Genomic DNA, 18,241 nt, shown 5'->3' on the forward strand with positions numbered 1-18,241 from the left:
TAAAAAAACTAATAGAACTAGTGGTATGTTAATCTTGAAAACGCATGTTAATTACAAATATTAAATAGAATTTTTCACGTGATGTGTTGTCAGTTGATTCCTTTGATGGTTCTGCTTCTTCGTCGAATTTAGAAACATTAATACGGATTTTGTTCTTCGCTGCCCGTATTATTATTTAAGAATATTTACATTTTCAAGTGTTTTGTTTGTGATAACACTACGAATTCAACTTTGTAATGTATAATTCAATACAGCTCATAAATGATTGCTTTAATATTTAATCGTAAAATTGCTGATAATTATATACACGTAAATATAAGTAATAAGAAATAATTCTTTGGATATTATGAAATGATCAAATACGGTCGGGCGTGGTCAAATCTATCATAAAGCCCTTCGGTCTCTATTGAAGTTGATCATCCCCCGACCATATTTGGTCACCTCATTGTACCCAGAGCATGGATTCTTATTCCTTAAATCAATCGATTCAATATCATAAGAAGTCATTTAATAACAAAAAAAACCTTTTATAAACAGTCCCTTTATTCAGAAAAAAACACATTAGAATTCGACAAATATTAAAAACTGTATTGCACAAATATAAACGTTAATGTAAAAATGAGTAAACTTGCATATTATGTACACTGTAAAATATTGAAAGTTTAAGCAACCATTGGAACTTTATAGATATACTATGTGTCATAACTATAATAACCATACTGCCAGTTATTGAATGTACACACAATTAGAAAAAGCTAAGCTTTGCTTACTAGTTTGACACCTATATATATATATACTGTGACCTTTACAACCAAACGATAAGCTAACATTTACATGTATTAAACTTGGAGTTAATACTTTTCACTTACATGTTGATCAAAAAATGAAATATAAAAAACCCGCACACAACATTCATTCATTAGATAAAAAGTGAGTGTAAGGCAATAAAAAAGTTAAAAAAAATTGAATTCGAAAAAAAGCTGGTATCTTACGAAGGATTCCGTATGGCAAGGCAAGAGAAGGCTGATGGAACAGTTATGGTTTGTTTGTGAGTACCACCACAGCTACCACCAAAGCAACCACCACAAGAACTGAGAGAACGACGATGACGATGGTGAGCCGCCGATTGGACAACCTGTACCGTCTGGCCATGGTCTTATTAACAGCCTTCATGTTGTCTCGGTATTGCTGTGTCTGGAACAATGTTATAGATAGATAAAATAGATATTTCAGATATAATAGGTGAACAGGTACATGTATTACATGCTTACTAGAAGATATTTAAGGTATGATATATTTCTTATGTATGTTGTAAGCTCACTGGAAGATAGGTGAGTATGTATGATGTTAGGAACTATCAAGTTCAAAATGAAAATGATTACAAGAGACATATATGTTAAAGGGACATGGTCACGATTTTGGTCAAATTTTTTCCCCCGATTTTAATGTTCACAATGCTTTAGTAAGACATTTTTAATAGGCAACCAAAATTTGAGTGTCATTTGTTGAGTTATAAGCACGTTACATGTACAAGGCTTGCAATTCTTTGCTATGTAACCGAAGCTTTTGTTTACATTTTGAATGTTGAAGGGAAAATTCCAATTTTAGACCTATGAATGACTGTGTTAAACGTTAGGAACTGTTCATTTATGCTTAAAATGAATAAGATGAACAAATCAGCTTGGAAAAGATTTTTTACTGGTATATTGAACCTATGTAAACAAAAACAGGGCACGAACCTTGTTTACATTACAATGAATTGTGAGCCCTGTATCTTGCTTATAACTTTACAACTAACTCTCAAATTTCATTTGATCATTAGAAATGCTTTTCTAAAGCATTGTAAATAATAAAAAAGGAAAAATAAAGTTTGACCAAAATCGTGACCATGCCCCTTTAAAAAGTGATTGGTGAAATTAAAACGTGTTCCATTGTTGTGTTTTAATAATAAATTGTGTTTACTGTAACCCCAAAACGAAATCATCTCAATAGTTCCTGGAATGAAACTTGTGACAATGATTGGATTAGTTGTAACATGCCGGGAAATGAGACACGTCCATGTACCAGTGCAGCGAAAATATATGTTGCCGTGTATAAAATAATTTCCTTTAATAATTCATTTATGTCCTTATATTATATATTCTGTACAATATATAACTACTATATTTTTAGTATGTCTCGCCGTAGAAAAATATGAGAAAATAAAATAAATATTATTACCTAGAGAAGAAATAATTTCCTGCATTAAAAATAACCAGTAGAAATTTAATATACGATATAAATAGCTCCTGGTAGATTAAATTATAGACAAGATTTATTCCATGTAGAAAATCCTTTAAGACTACCTATGGCATTCTGTTGTTCCTCTAGAAAATCATGGACTGTAGAAAAAAATCTGAATATTGTAATAAAAAGTCCTTGAAAATTCTCAGATAATTATTTTCTTCGAACTTTTTCCTCGAAGATCAAAAATACAAAAGTCATGAACTTTGTAATCAAAACGTTTTCATATGTTATTATGCAGTTTTTTTTATCCGGCATATAGTTTGTACTATTGCATACAATAAACATGCAAGTTAAAAAAAAAGATTTTGGTAGACTTTTAGTTTTTGATACTGATCTTTCTCTGTGTTTTTTAAACCTTTGTAAACATCATTTCTACTTTTAAAACAAAATCTTTTAAAAGACAGTGTGTGCATTTTTAATTTCCCAAAGTCACATTTATATAGACCAGACTCAGCATTATATATTTTCATTCGAATTTTCACAGGGAAAGTCATTACCAATTTTTTATAATACGTTTCGCAATGTGTGATTAAAGGATGTCGACTTCCTGATTAGGATTACTTGACATAGCGTGACAGTAAGTGTTGAAGAGATTCACCTTGTTTGCCAGGTTTTCCGAGGAAGCTGCTAAATTAGTTAGCTTGTCTCGTCTTTCGTGCAAAAGTTCGATATTTTCATTATGACTTGACTCGTTGTTGTTTTTGGTTCTGGAGATGTGTATCTTGGGTGACTTTGGCGATCTGGGCTGAAAGAAAAAAAATCACATCAGCATAATTGACAAAACTAAGCCTTATTTTACAAGATATTTGAAAAACTTAATTTGGATTTGGATTTTGGTACATATCTTTAAAATCCTAAATTTACTTGCTGTTATTTCATATCATTTGGTATTAGGAAATAAAGAAGTCAAATAAGGTTCTATCAGTAGTCATGGCTTTGGCCAATTGCTAAGGTGAGGAAATGAAAACATCATCTGTGTGAATTCGACCCTTTAAGCGACCTTTTAGCGTTTTTAGGACTTTGAGTTTATCTTAGACTTCAACAAACTTAAGATAATTTGGACAAGCCATTTCTTTCATCACAATTGGAAAATTAAACATCATACGTGAGTAACAATCACGGTGATACATTAACATTGTCCGTTTCGGGAAATACATGTAGCATTGTCGGTGTGTTGGATGTCTCTTCTTTGAGACCTATTCAAGCGAACAATGCCAAACACTGATGCCACAAGGTGTGCTCCTCAAACAACGTTCCTTTGTGATTCAAGAAAAACTTAAGCATTTGCTGCTTCCACACATTTTGAGGGAAGCTATAGATGATGCATCAAGAAAAAGTCACGAAAAGTAAAAAAAAAACCAAAAACCACGTAAACCATATTTTGATTTTCTTTGATATATAACCTTAATTTATTGTGAATTGTGGTATTTAAAGATTGCCATTGAAAATCAAGATTTCAAGTTAAATTCACTCCCCTCTCATAACATTTCGATATAAGACCACCTTTCAACGCCCGAGAAATGTTTGATAAGCAGTGACTTCTTATTAACAGAGATATGTACAAATGTACAATGCAAGCAAAACCAATATTTAAAGTAGACCTTTATTTTTTGTCGGTGAACACACATTTTGTTATACAAATACTAGATTTTATTTAAATCAGGTTAGAACCATCAATTTCTTTATGAAAAGAAAAACATATCTTCTGGGATTTCGTATTGATGGTAGACACATGCTTTTTCTTACAAAAGCCACTTATTCAACTACAGGATAAATGGGATACATTAAAGCATGCTTAAAACTAATTTCCTTTCGTTTTAGTAAGAAAACAGCTGTTTAATTCAAGCTAGTGCTAGTCTACGTTATCCAAAACATTTTTCTTTGTTAATAACACAAGATTAGCGCGTTTTTAAAATGCAGCAAAACAGATTAAGAGAGCTACATTCAATGAAATGGGAGCGAAAGGCAAGAACGATTGCAAAAGTAATTCTCTATCGAAACAAGTTGAACGTATTCAACAACTGTGTTACATTAAGGAATTTCCCTTTCTAAACGAAGTGAAATATTGTCTCTGCAGAGCGGAATTTTCTTGTGGAAGAAGCTGATATTTCTTACATCCCACGTCAACGTCTTTTCTTCAAGACAAGTGGTTTACTTTATCTTAGAACAAAGCATCATAACAGCGTGTATTCTTCCGTTGCGTTTGATCGTCTGTATTTGTGTGCAATGATTGTCAACAAGATTTTACGAACAGTTTCAAATTTATTGCCTTTCGGTGACAAGAAATGTGGAACTAAGCGGATATGATATTTTTCAAACAGTGAGATAAATTCGTTCGATTGTATTACCAGTGAAACACTCCCTCATCTACACAAACAAAGCTTTTATTTTTCTGTTTATCTCTCAAGTGGTAACGAGTTTACTATACTAAATTGTTAAAATATTGTTTACGCGGAATGCTATTGCCTCTAGATCTGATATTGAAAGGGATAAATGTGAAGCCTTAACATAAAGATTAATTCTTCTTTATTCTGTTTCCCCATTCTGATCATACTATTGGCCAATCTTTGGCATCAGCGGTCGATCTGCGTCATCTGTGAGATGACATCCGGAGTGTGTTGCACTGAAGAATCAAAACATCTTAGACCAACTGATTAAACAAGGCGAGGTACTCATTGAAAATCTTTGTACCAGTGTCAATTCCTTTTAATGAAGACTTATCAGTTTGGTACTGGTGTCAAATATTAAAAAAAAGTTTTTCACTCCTAAAAATTCATCGGGATAATAATAGTTTTATTTCCAATTTTGGGTCCAGAGGGCATACATGATTACAAATATTAGAGAGGAATTTCTAAAATTAGAGATTCTACATACGAGTATAAGATCAGGAAATGTTAAGGGTCCTCCATACACCTGGGAAAAGTTCTGCCTGCAAGCCAATTCTTCTAAATTACTTAAAGATATGGATTTTAAGCATGTGTTCGGCTTGAAAATGACCCAAAAAATCTCACTTTGGGGGGAAAAATCAACTTTTTAAATTTTACCGCTGTTCATGAAAATACACCCCCTGCAGTATTCGATCTCGAGACCTGCGAGTTGGTAGACTGAATGAACACCCACTGCGCCAAACGAATAGACAACAAATAATGGTGGTATAAACTGTTTCACAATGATCTAAAATCGCCATGTTGTGACGTACTGTCATAAAAAGTAGAAGTCACGGGGTGTCGAGGATCCTTAATTCGAAAAGCATACGACACAGGATTCATTCCTTATCAACAACATTAAATATACAAACCTTTTTCATGTCTGTCATTTCCAATCCATCCTCATCTATACCTTTACAATCCTAGAAACAAATATGTGTTTTAATGGTAAAAATTTTAACGTTACATCCTAGTCAACAAAAAATATTGCATACAAAGTTACATATTGTAAAATTAATTCAGAATCATGTCTATTTAACACTTATTGATAAGTGTATGCTTGATAACAATGACGTTGAAAAGAATAAAATATTGCCGATTTGACAATTATGTGCTTTTAAGAACGAACTGAAATAGTTACATGACATTGTACACTGTAGTATAAAACGTGCCTCGGCATATATATTTATAAAATAATGTAGATACTTTCTCTGGTCTTATTTGTCAAAAAAGGACAGAAAATGATTTTGGTTTATTTCATCACATCTCGGGTACTCTTTATTCAGTTTTTTTTATTTATCAAACTATTCATCGACCCAAAATTGAATTAATTACTAGGAGTTCGAATCGTAAAAATAAAAAGTGATATATGTATGACAATGCTATATATCTCATCAACATATATATCAGCTTAGATTACTTTACCTGCATTTCAATGATTTCAAACTCATCATCAGACTTTGCCTGTAATAAAAGGAAAAACGATAGTAATGCATGCGAGATAACTCAAATGTAAAAAGTATAAAAACATAAAGACATGGCCGTGCTGTGTTCGTCGTGTATATCGGTGATAAGTAAAAGACGCGATCACACGTGGGTATCCGACGATGGTGTTGAATCGAGATTCTGTTATCTATTTTTCTAAATCAACCATACATCAACCATTTGTGAAATGTTCTTGATCTTTCTGAGGTCGGCTGTCTCGGACAACATGAAGTTAAGGAGACACGAGACGTTCCTCAATTTTATATAATTTTCCTTGATATTTTGTTCCTTGTTCTTGTTAATTCCCAGAAATTCAGGGTACATTACCAGGCTCTTTTCGGAGCTTCAGTATACTGTAGAATATTTCGAATTTTTATTAAAATAGCATGCAAAATGCATTTGAATGGTTATAAATAAAGCCATACTATACATTTTCAATTGAACACTTTTTATCTACATAAAAAAGAATCATATAACATAAAAATATAAGTATAAGATTACTAAGTGGAAATCTTCACATTGTGGAGATAATAGTATAAGTACCTAAGATAATATGAATATGATCATCCAAATTTTTGAAAGCGTAAAAGCCTGTATCTTGAATATCCAAATCAGGAAATCTGTGGTACCTTGTCCTATAACCTTTCCATAAACAACGTATTTTAAAGGCGATCCATCTATCTCAAACGGCTTAGTATAATTGTCATATCTCCCAGTGTAGACCGACAAACAAACCTCGCTAAACCAGTTCAAAAAACCGTCATTGAATTGCTGAAGGCTAGTCAAAAATATTGATTTTTTTTTTTTTAGAATTATTTTGTTTATGTATACCCATCATGATTTAAAGTCTAAATAGTTTTTAATGATATAACATGTATATCACAAACACAATGACTTTATCGCTTATTAAATCGATGTTGCCATGCATGCACCCAGCTAAATAAAGTGTCAAATATGAAAATGTTAAACGAAATGAATATGTGAAACCAGGTGCAATAATTTTAATGTATTTGTTAAACCGAAGACTTTAAAAGTTATATTAATGAGTAACTATTAATGCTTTATGAAGTTCACAGAACGTTTTTTTTTTTTAAATTTAGTAATACAGTTGCATAGCAGACAAACGATATTCAGGATACGTGCTTTTATATTAGCTACAGAGAATGACTCATTTGAGAGAATACAGTCGGCTTATGCATAGAGTCAATGTTTTGGCTTGGTATTGATTCATTTTCGATCGCATACTAACATCTGTTGCGAAAATCTATTGTAATCGTAATCGCCTACATAACGATATATTATTAATATACCAAATATGGCGAGGTAGTTGCACGCTTGCAATTCACTAACCTATTCGGCAATATTCGGGGGTTTTTTTGTTTGACGATAAAAAGTAAAGCTTTTTATTTAGAAATATCATGAAAAAAATGAAACTCACTTTAACTTTTATATCTGAATAATCGATCGATATATTTCAAGCTAGTGAAACACTATGTGTTATTGTGGACTGGTGTTGATGCTAACATAGTGACAGAACCCCCCCCCCCCCCCCCCACAAGTAATCCTATAACAGAAATTCCTTAGCTTATTTCAGAAGAAATTTAACAATGGTCATCTGATAATGTGCGATAATCAAGGTGAAGGATGCCCGAGGCACACAGATAATTAGCGATAACAGGACACAAAAGACTTTCTACAGAAGGGAAGTTACTCTAACTCGCGACGCTTCAATCGATACGGAAAATGAAAATGAAAAAATCAATCGTGAAACTAAAGATGACAACCACAAACCCTTTATATTTACCTTGTGTAGAGCCATTTCCGGGTACGATTCAGCCTCTCTCTCATTCCGGGGTAACGTCCCTTCTTCCCTCCCGTCCCCCTTGGGACCTAATAGTGCTCAGCTGACAATTGAGGATCAATTTCTCACGTGATAAAGCGTTGCATCTTACTGTGGGACTGCCGAAGTCAAGTTGTGTGTGTGGATACGGTTGACTGCCGTATACTGTTTATATTTTTATCAGTGTACCTCAGTCCTTCCGTAGAAGGCTCGTGACGTACAACAATTTCTTTATCTGTAGTCCATACTTGTATGTCCGTGTACCTTAATCTCAATCACTTACGAATTTATCAAATATAGTTTACAAAACATTCAATGTAATGTGAAGTCGGAGTGAGCTTGTTTGATATGATGCAATTCGGAAAAAAATCGTCAAAATATGTCCAAACCCGATCATTTATTAGTGATTAAATTTTTGTGTCCTTTATTTATTTACAAGAATTGCTATATCCATGCCATGTTTTAATACATTTAAATCGAATTTTAGGACAGTAGAAGAGCGGTTTGTTTATGAAGCATACTTGCATTACACGATGTATACAATGTACCACTGTTTTTATTGCATAGTTCAATTGCTGTGTTAAGATATTAGAACTATACTTCTATTGTCCATCTTTTTATCGGCTTGAAAATCATAGCTCAGTTTGATATATCATGAAATAATTGTATTGTTTTGCTATAACTTGCACTGGCGTCGGAAGCAAATTGAAAGTGGAGGGGGGGGGGGGGGGGGGGGGCTAGACTAATCCTCAGAAATATTGAGAAAAAAGTAATTCCCAAAATCATGGAAATCCAAATCCGTGGGGGGGGGGGGGTTAGTATGCTTCTGAATGCAACTTCTCAAATCTTTCAAGGTAAATTTAGGAACAATAATCTTTCCTGCGAGAAAAAGGGTGGGGGGGGGGGCTGACCCCTCTATCATGCTATGTTTCTAATGGTTAGGTATAACTTTGCAAAAAAAGTGGGGGGGCTAAGCCCCCCCTAGCCCCCCCCCCCCGGTTCCGACGCCTATGACTTGATTGAAAAGATACAAACTATTTAGTTTCATTTTTAAATATCAGGCACGTAGCATCGTTTTTGAAAGGGGGGGCGCAGACTCATTAAAAAAATCTTGACAAGCAAAAGAAAAAATAGGAAATTCCCAATATCATAAAAATCCTAATCCGTGGTTGAGGGGGGGGGGGGGTAGTAGTCTACCCATAACTTCTTTTTTCTGTCTTAATTTCGTTTTTTCATTTCAATTTTTACATACTATAAAAAAGGGGGGGGGGGACACTACATGATAATAAACATTTTTATATGTTAATTTAAAAAAAATCTTTGCTGCAAAAAAAAGTAGGGGGCCAGGCCCCCTGGCTCCCCGGATGCTACGTCACTGATCATAACTAACGCTTTTTAAACAATGTAATGAAATTTTGAAAAACAAAACAAATTTGACATTAATTAAACAATAAAATGCTCTCTTCGGTGATTCATTCGGGATATGAAGGTAGCGACACTGCAGAAGAAAATACATAACCCGCGTTAGCGGGTTATGTATTTTTTTTCCTACAATGATCGCTACCTTCATAACTGGCATAAATCATCAAGGAAAGCATTTTATTGTTTAAATTAACATTTTTCTTTTAATTAATTAATAAATTGATTATGAAAAGTTAGAAAAATTCATTAAATTAACTGTTATTGTACAAAAGTACGTTAGCTAAAAGAAACAGCCAAATTTTCTCCTGTGAGACTTTGAGTCTTACATCATCATGCTTATCTCGTGCAGTTCGTGATTTTTCTTAGGTCGCTGTAGGCTTCGACCAGTCGATAAAACGGCGTGTCAATTTTAATCATGTCAGTTTCAGCCGCTGTAGATTTCGACCAATCGATAAACGGGGCGTGTAGATTTCAGTCTGGCTGTTTCTATAGAGCTAAGAATTAACTATAAGTTAATTTCCGTAAGAAATAGAGGAAATAATACTTGGTACATGTAAATATAAATCTATAAATCATTCAGTCTCTGAGTTGTTATGTTAGGTAAAGCAAAATGGGCGCTCTTTTGAGATCTCAACGATTTTGTTTCTGAATTGACAGCTTGTTGGCTTTAGAGGTACAGAATACGTATGTAATCCTTCCCTTTCGGCCTGCCACGACACAGTAAGATTCATTACTGTAAGTTACAGGTATGCCCTTTATTAAGAAAAGCAAATCGTATCAAAGTACTATAGGACTATCTCCTAAAAATAACAACCTCACTTTTTTTCAGAACATACAAACTAGTTCACTTAGAAATTGTTGGAAAAAAATCAGTTTATTACATTTTTCTAATACAAGGTTCATGAAGCCAAATAGGGGTATACAGTCATATTCTAAAAGTTGTAAAAAGAAAGTAAGGATGTTAATCTTCGTTTTATCAGCTAAACTGAACCGAAACTGGTAAACCATTTATAAATTATCGAGAAAGTGATGATGTGTTCCGTATAGAGAGTCCCTTTATCTTCATATTTCATGATGATGGTAGTCGGGCGAAGATCTTGTAGTTTTCAACACGTGTCAATTATATCACTGTCAATCATAATCCACGTGGTACAAATAAACGATATAAGATTAAGGGGTATAAATATTGTGGATATCTTGTCAAAAAGTAATCAGTTTTGACATGAATTTTTTTGACTTTTAAATTGCATAGGGTGTTAATCTAATAAACCAACATATTGCTGAGTAAGGACCCACTTAAAACTGATCTTTCAAAGCAGAAAAACAGCAGCTCAAAGCTTGTAAGTTTGCAGTACAACAATTTATTCTCGTTAAAATCACATTATTTATTACAATTATATATTACAATAATCCATAATGCAACATGCCCGTCTCTTAATTGCAGTCATTTTGAACTTACCACCAACCAAATGCTACGAGCAAAATTGTGGTTGTATATGAAAGTCGACATTAAAATGTGCCTTTTTGCTCTGATCTTAAATTATCCATTATAATACACAACGAGAACAACTGTCACAATTATAAGCACTAATGTTAGTACAAGGGCAATGGCACAGATCACTTTCCGGTTTCTTCGTTTCATCTTCTTCTGTATGGCTGCAGCAGTAGTACTAAATGAGCTCGACTGGAAGGAGAGACAATATATATGTTTTTGTAACAAAATATATACCCTATCAGGATTAATTTTATATTTCGAGTACGCAAAAATAATCGCACTCACTCTCGACAACTTGAAGTGTAATTTTAGATAAGCCTGACAAGGAAATGCTATAAGTACATTCATGCAGATTAAAAAAACATGCATAATCGAGAGTCAATGACCAAAGCATTCACCGACTTGCTTTAAATTACATATTGACAAAAAAGAAAATGGTCGTAATACAAAGGCCTGTAAAAACCAGCGTTATCCTAAAAACCAAAATATAACTGTTTTCTTATAGATATGAAACATAAAATACTGCAAATCCACAAAAGCCTTTACCAAATCCTCCAGACGACCTGACCTCGTTTCGAGCTCTTCCAGTTTTTCTCCTCGTCTGGAGATTTCGTCGACATTGTCCTTCATGATGTTTGTAACCTCTTGGACCTGACTACGAAGGATGTCTAGTTGTGTTGTTTTTGCTTGTTGTTGTGATTGCTGTTGTTGTTTCTGCGGTTGCTGACAGGTTGAGGACACTACAGGTTGTTTAGGCATTGGAGTAGCAATGGATTCGTCGGTATAGAAAACTGTTGTGTTGTTACCCTACAAACATATCAAATTAATAAACTGACCAAAAAGCTTATCATATAACCATTTACTTTAAAAGTAAAATTTATTTACAGAAGGTGCTACAACAGGATTAAATGAAGGCAAAATCAAATCCTCTCATTCATTATGTAGAGACAGTAATGTTGTTTTTATACATATAATGTAAACCAATTTTTATTCGCGGCGACTGTATTTCGCGATCAACTGCCGATAAACTGGTTCGCGAAGACTGAATAAATGTTCGCGACCAAGCCTTATCCAGACCTGTATAATAAAAACTATAGACAAAGGATTGGTTCGTGGCGAGATATATTTGCGACGACAAGGCTTTGCTAACTTTGCGAAAATTTCTCGCACGCAAATAAAAGTTGGTTTACAGTATGCGTGGCTCAAACTGTTACAGTGGATTTATTTGTTCAAGCAAAGAGAGACACCTTATTTCTTACAATAACGAAACCACACAGACAATTTTATGAACACATCAGACAATCACATACTTGTATATATAGATAAATAGCCCTATACTATAGAAATAGCAACTAAATGTGTTCATCTATTAAATATTACTCGACAAGGAACCCAAAATCAAAAGGAAAACAGAAGAATTTTTCATCATTTCATGAAGAAATTAGTTTAAGATTCTACCAACTTGTGTTATAATCAAGATAAAAGCAATCTGTCTTACGTCGTTCTGTCTGTATGGCTTTGAACCATCGGTGCTATTAGAGTGATCGGTCAATTTCTCTTTGAGAAACACCTTGGCTCGCTTTGCCTTCTTTTTGACAAAAGCAATTTTTGACTCGGACTCGTCTGTAGAAGTCGGTATTGGTTTCTTCTTTTTATGCTTAGGTTCAGATAATACATTAGCATTGGATTTCTACAAGGCACACATATTAAAGCCTATCAAACCAAGTACATACATTAATTAATGTCTTGAAACGAAATCAAAATATGTTTCAAGTTGAAACAAAATCCTTAGTATACACGTATCATATTTTTTTTCGGAAATGGTTTGACTTTTTATAAATTTTTGCTTTGAAACTCAACTGAAAAGAATACAAATAGCAATGATATATTAGCGACACATAATAATCAAATTTTATGGTTTTTTATTAATTAATATCAAATATTTGAAAAAAATTGGCAATTTAAATTATGGACATGACACAAACTTTCTTAGAATAAAAATATTTATCTGACTATATTTACATTAATCTTAAATATTTGGTGAGCATTTAAAAACCAGGTTTTGCTTACATTTCCACTTGACTTGCCTGGCGGCAATTCTGCAATTTTCTCTTTCGCCCTAATCGTAATATGATCCCCTGAAGCCGGCCTGTTTTCTTCTCGCATACCATCTGTCTTATCTACAGTTAAATCGTCAAGTGAACGACATTTGGTTACTTGAGGAGAAGCATAGATGTCCATTTCGTCAAGTCTTTTTCCTGTCTTTTCAACTTTGGCGATATTGTCTTCCATCGACGTCTTAGCTTGCTGGACCTGTGCTCGAACCTCGTCCGACACATTTTGTCCTTCCTTCCTCCTGTCTTTTGCTTCTGGGAATGATTCGGATTGCAACTTTTCAACATTGCTGATTACGCTAATCTTTTCTGCGTCAGTAAATGCAACACCAGAACGATTTTTGCGTGATTTCTAAAACGTAAAATATTCTGATGATTTGTAAAATCATTCATCGCATAAGCATACTTTATTAATAAAACCACTCAAAATACAAAATAGTAAAAAAAATTCCCAAAAAGAGAAAAAAAATGCGGTGATACATTAATTGTAGAAACTGAATGGAATGACTTAAATGATTCATGACATTCATGCATCCAAATGTATATTGTTTGAAAGTTGGACAATAGTCTATTTCACGTACCATAGCATTGTGCCTTTGTAGTGGCTGAAAATATAACAATCATAATTTTTAATATTAGTGCAATATGTACGAAACACAACGAGTGGGAAACTAAATTTTGTTCTTCCGTATTGTTTTCATCAGTACTAGTATATACAACAGTGATATATTTCATAGTTATGGCTTTTGTAGTCTTGTTCATTATGAATTAAACTTTGGGTGGGTGTATCTTGGATAAAATTATCATTTATGCCCGTACCCTATTAAATTTTTCTATTAAAAACTTTTGGTTTATCCTGCATTTCCTTTTTTTTCTGATACAGTTTGACTAGTACGGTTCAGTATTTTGAAAAGTTGGGACAATTCATTTAAAGGAAATAGTATGCATGACATAAGTATTTTCCTGTTTCATATCGACGAAGGCATTGTTGTTTAGTGTAACTTTTACAATTAAGCTAATTGAGGCATATACATATTACAAAATAAAATACAAATGTATAATAAAAACCCCCATTAAAAAGCAAAACTTAAAAGACATGAAGGGACCTTTCATATACACTCTTCACAACTAGAGTAATGGTAGTGATGAACACAGTATAAACAACGATCACTTTATAGCATCACGTTTTAAATAAATGAACAGCTGCGAGAATTTTGCTCAATTTTCATTATTTGTTATACCGGTATCATAAAAAGATTCCAGCGTACGCATCAACTTTAAAACAAGTACTAATCGTTTATAGTCTATTCGAATTCTTTAACAGGATTATCACTTTGTTTAGCAATTAACTCAAAATATATTTCTCTCTTTTGATTTAGCTCACACATCTAGTGAAATAAAGTTAATATGTTATATCAAGAAGGAAAGTTGCCTCACCCTCTTGTGAAATACAGTTCTCCAATTAAACAAAATAGGAAGTTGTCACTTAATTACATGTCATTTTTATTTTATTAATTAAAATCTAGTTTTTATGTTGTTGATGCAATGGAAAGAAATGATATATGGCACACTTACCATGTCTCTGCATATCTTATACAACTTTACATAACTTATCCCTTAACATTACATGGTGCATGATATCCTCTCTGTTTCAGCCCAAACTACACTTATTTGTCAACTTCCTTCCAATGATCTATTTTAATTACGTTCACTTTTTAAGAGACAAAATGCAGCATATTATGACTAGTAATGAAAGGAGTACACGTATATACAAACGACTGGGAAATACCAGGAAACAGGGGAATCCTGTGGTCTCGCATGCTTCCGGTGATTCAGCGGAAAAGAAGGATACTTAGAAGTAAACTTTTTAATCAATTTGATGGGGGATACATTTAGGCGAAGATGGACATTGTTTACTGAAAACTATATGTCTACATATTTGTTTTAGAGATTGTAGATACCGGCATTTCGGTACATTTGTAGTTCAATCAAGTTAATGGAGAAGTTGTCAAACATATATGATTGACAATTGACAATCAGTGTAAATAGATTCAAATGGTACAGATAATAAAGAATTGAAGAACAAACATTTCTTGATAGATAATATTAAGAAAAATTGTGTTCTCACCTCCTCACTTCCACCATCGACGCTAAGTGAACCATAAAAGTCAACATCAACCGGAAATATCAGAGTGGATTCTTTTCTGCGTGTATTGTCGTAACTATGTTCTTTTTTCGATTCAGGAAAGATTGAAGATGATTCAAAGCATTTGATTTTGTCTGATTTCAAATCAGTTAAAGTGTCACGCGACTTTGTAAGACTCGCCTGCATTGGTTGAGACTGATGTCTCTTTGTCATTGATTCCGTTTGCCTTCCCTCGTTGGCCATCTTTGAAGATACCACCAAGTCTTTGCTATCTGTATTTTCCGAAGACTGAAATGACTTTGACGCAGACTTATGTTTGTCGTTTTCTTTATTAACGGTAACTTTTCCTTTTTCATTATCAGAATCTTTTCCGTGTGTCTGATTTATGTCTACATAGCCTTTTCTTTTCTTTCGGAGCACCACTCTTTCTGGTTCTTCATTGATTTGGTAAACAGAATCGGACGGAAGAGACTGTATGTTGATACAAAAATAACTCTTATTGGACTACATGTTTTATTACGATTAGAACAAGACTAAACTTTATATTTCTAAATTTGGCAATTTTTTAATGTTTGGGTGTTAAACATGTGTTATTGCTTATCAAAATGATGTTAGTGTGTATAAATGTGTGCATCTTCACGTTTTATCAAGACTACACTAGTGTATATATACTTTGCAAACGTGTTTCATAAGCTTGTCATCCATTGAAATAAATGAATGAAATATCCATCATGAGTTGTGCATTTCTTTATTTTTGTGTTGATGCGTTTAAGTTTCACTGTACACTACAAGTCAATGACGGAAATACACATAACACAACACTGTAACTTTCTAGTCTTTTAAAGATTTTAAAACAAGTTGCTGTCCTTTAAAAAAGGACTGCAATACGTGGACCATTTGCATGTGTTTCCAATGAAAACGTGAAAACGTAAAATTATCACAGATTCCTCAGACTCTAGCCCCCTGTTTTTAACCACTAAATTTCTACGTTGTATTACGTATATCTATGTAAAGTTGACTTTTAATCTCATAATGTAAAGGGTTCATTCTTCTAAAATAATTATGATCAATATAAATGAAGATTGCATGCATAGTATCATGCATTCGGTGAATTCTACTATTTACGCACACATTACGATTCTCACTACTTCGTAACATGTAACTACGTTATGCAGTGACAGCTATACTATAATTGTGTAAATCAATTTCATATTTTGATGCATTTTTCTTGAGATTTAAACTTTTATACAGTGATATAATTATTCAATCAACTATTATATAAAGTCACAAAATTATTCAATCACACTTAAATGCTTAAATAATTTTAATCGGGAAGTACTCTAGCCTCGCCTTCTATAAAAGTAAAGTTAAGCTACGTGTGTATTCGGAAAACAACAAAACATTATAAATTATGCTATTTGATGCATTCTGTAGTTTCGGCATAACATTGCCTTATTTCATAATACCGACAGTTTATATCACATGCCGATCATTTCTTTAAAAGGAATACTTTGTTTCTGTAACGTTTACCGACAACTTTACAATTACAGCGCCTTTGAACTTATATGTGCATATCGCTTGGTATCCCGATCCCGATTCAAATAAACCTGTGCTTGCCTGGTTCCCTGAACTACCCATTACGTACAGGAACCAGGCTAGCTCATGCGCATGCTGAATTTTCCCCATAGCATCCGGTTTAACCTCGCTTATATATTTTCTGCGTGGACCTCAGGGTCCACGCAATAATGATTTACGGCTTTCTCGAAAACATAATAATGTCATTTGATAATAAAAGTGTTGAGAGTTTTTGGGTTTATAGATTAAGACGTTGAAGCATTCTTTATCTGAGACAAAAGTTTGCTGCTGGGTGGAGGTGTTGTTGGTGGTGCCTGTGTGGACTGTGAGAACACCCCGCTTACATACAGGAAGATGGCCCCACCGACCAGTAACAGTATAATCACTATTATCACAACTAGTACGCATATAAGTTTCCTGTGGCGGGAACGATATTTGTGTACCACCTGGGTCGAAGTTATCTTAAAGCTCTGTGACTGGAAGTAAAAGCAAAGGAAACAATGTATGAATACAAATGAAAATTATAAGGAAATAGGTAAAATAAGTCTTTTAATTATCAAAAACATATTTAACAATCTCCGTTTATTTAATAACTTAAGATATTTTTTAAATACTTATTTATCATAAGTTTGAACCATACATGTAGCAGCTACTACATAACATTAAAGGCAATCTTGATCAAAAATTGAATCTATTTCCTTTGCTTTACCCAGAACAGAAATATGTATGTATGCAATGTTGTAGACTTATGCATAAATCCATTTGTCTCATTATAATTAATACTTACAGACGCTTGCAGCTCTTCTGTTCTGACTTCAAGTATGTTTAGTTTTTCCTCCCTTTCCACAACTTTCTCTATGTTGTCTTTCATGATTCCCGTTACCTCGCTGACCATTTTTCTCATGTCTTCTATCTTGTCCATGGATACATGACTAGGCTCAGCTGGAGGATCCTGATCATGTGTCTTGTCAATAAGAATGTTTATTTTTTCATGTTCTTTTTCAGAGAAAGCAAAGGCTTGTCTGTTTCTCTTAGAACGCTGTTTCAAAAAGAAAAAAACGAGTGTTATCATGAATATGTTTAAAAAAAAACAACAACATATGATGATAAACAATTTATAAACTCTTTAATTTTTCTGATATCCTTACCATGGCATCCTTACGTCTTAGTGACTGTAAAATAAAGCGTATTTTGTTAAAACTCTACCCTGAACATATGTTAGAATAGTCAATTATTACATTTCATATGCAAAGTGATCAAATAAAGACATACCATTTTGCTCCGACGTTGTATGAAATAGAGAGAGTAGGTGATAGAACGAGTGGTTCATGTTTTGATGAATCAAAACAAAGGTTTTTTGTCAGACCTCTATTTCGCCTTAACACATCTTAAGTATAGCATCCTGTATTCATATATATATATATATATATATATATATATATATATATATAT

General features: G+C 33.4%; 2 protein-coding genes across 3 annotated transcripts; both read right to left on the reverse strand.

Moving 5' to 3' along the window:
* Positions 1 to 522: 522 nt before the first annotated feature.
* LOC105329813 (uncharacterized) lies at positions 523 to 8,224 on the reverse strand. Of its 2 annotated transcripts, XM_011431257.4 has the most exons (5): positions 8,002 to 8,216; positions 6,138 to 6,176; positions 5,585 to 5,635; positions 2,885 to 3,031; positions 523 to 1,194 (listed from the first exon to the last, which is right to left on the reverse strand). In XM_011431257.4, the coding sequence occupies exons 1-5, from the start codon at positions 8,014 to 8,016 to the stop codon at positions 1,036 to 1,038; spliced, it is 411 nt and encodes a 136-aa protein (XP_011429559.2). In that variant the 5' UTR covers positions 8,017 to 8,216; the 3' UTR covers positions 523 to 1,035. The 2 variants fall into 2 exon arrangements, with proteins under 2 accessions (XP_011429559.2, XP_065923417.1); XM_066067345.1 differs by lacking the exon at positions 6,138 to 6,176 and having other exon boundaries at positions 8,002 to 8,224.
* Positions 8,225 to 10,804: 2,580 nt separating this feature from the next.
* LOC105329812 (uncharacterized) lies at positions 10,805 to 18,210 on the reverse strand. The gene is made up of 9 exons (XM_066067337.1): positions 18,062 to 18,210; positions 17,938 to 17,961; positions 17,577 to 17,828; positions 15,197 to 15,685; positions 13,650 to 13,673; positions 13,025 to 13,420; positions 12,453 to 12,644; positions 11,501 to 11,761; positions 10,805 to 11,143 (listed from the first exon to the last, which is right to left on the reverse strand). The coding sequence occupies exons 1-9, from the start codon at positions 18,062 to 18,064 to the stop codon at positions 11,000 to 11,002; spliced, it is 1,785 nt and encodes a 594-aa protein (XP_065923409.1). The 5' UTR covers positions 18,065 to 18,210; the 3' UTR covers positions 10,805 to 10,999.
* Between the last annotated feature and the right edge of the window lie 31 nt (positions 18,211 to 18,241).

Source organism: Magallana gigas, chromosome 7 (genome assembly GCF_963853765.1).
Source record: "Magallana gigas chromosome 7, xbMagGiga1.1, whole genome shotgun sequence".
Lineage (NCBI taxonomy): Eukaryota > Metazoa > Mollusca > Bivalvia > Ostreida > Ostreidae > Magallana > Magallana gigas.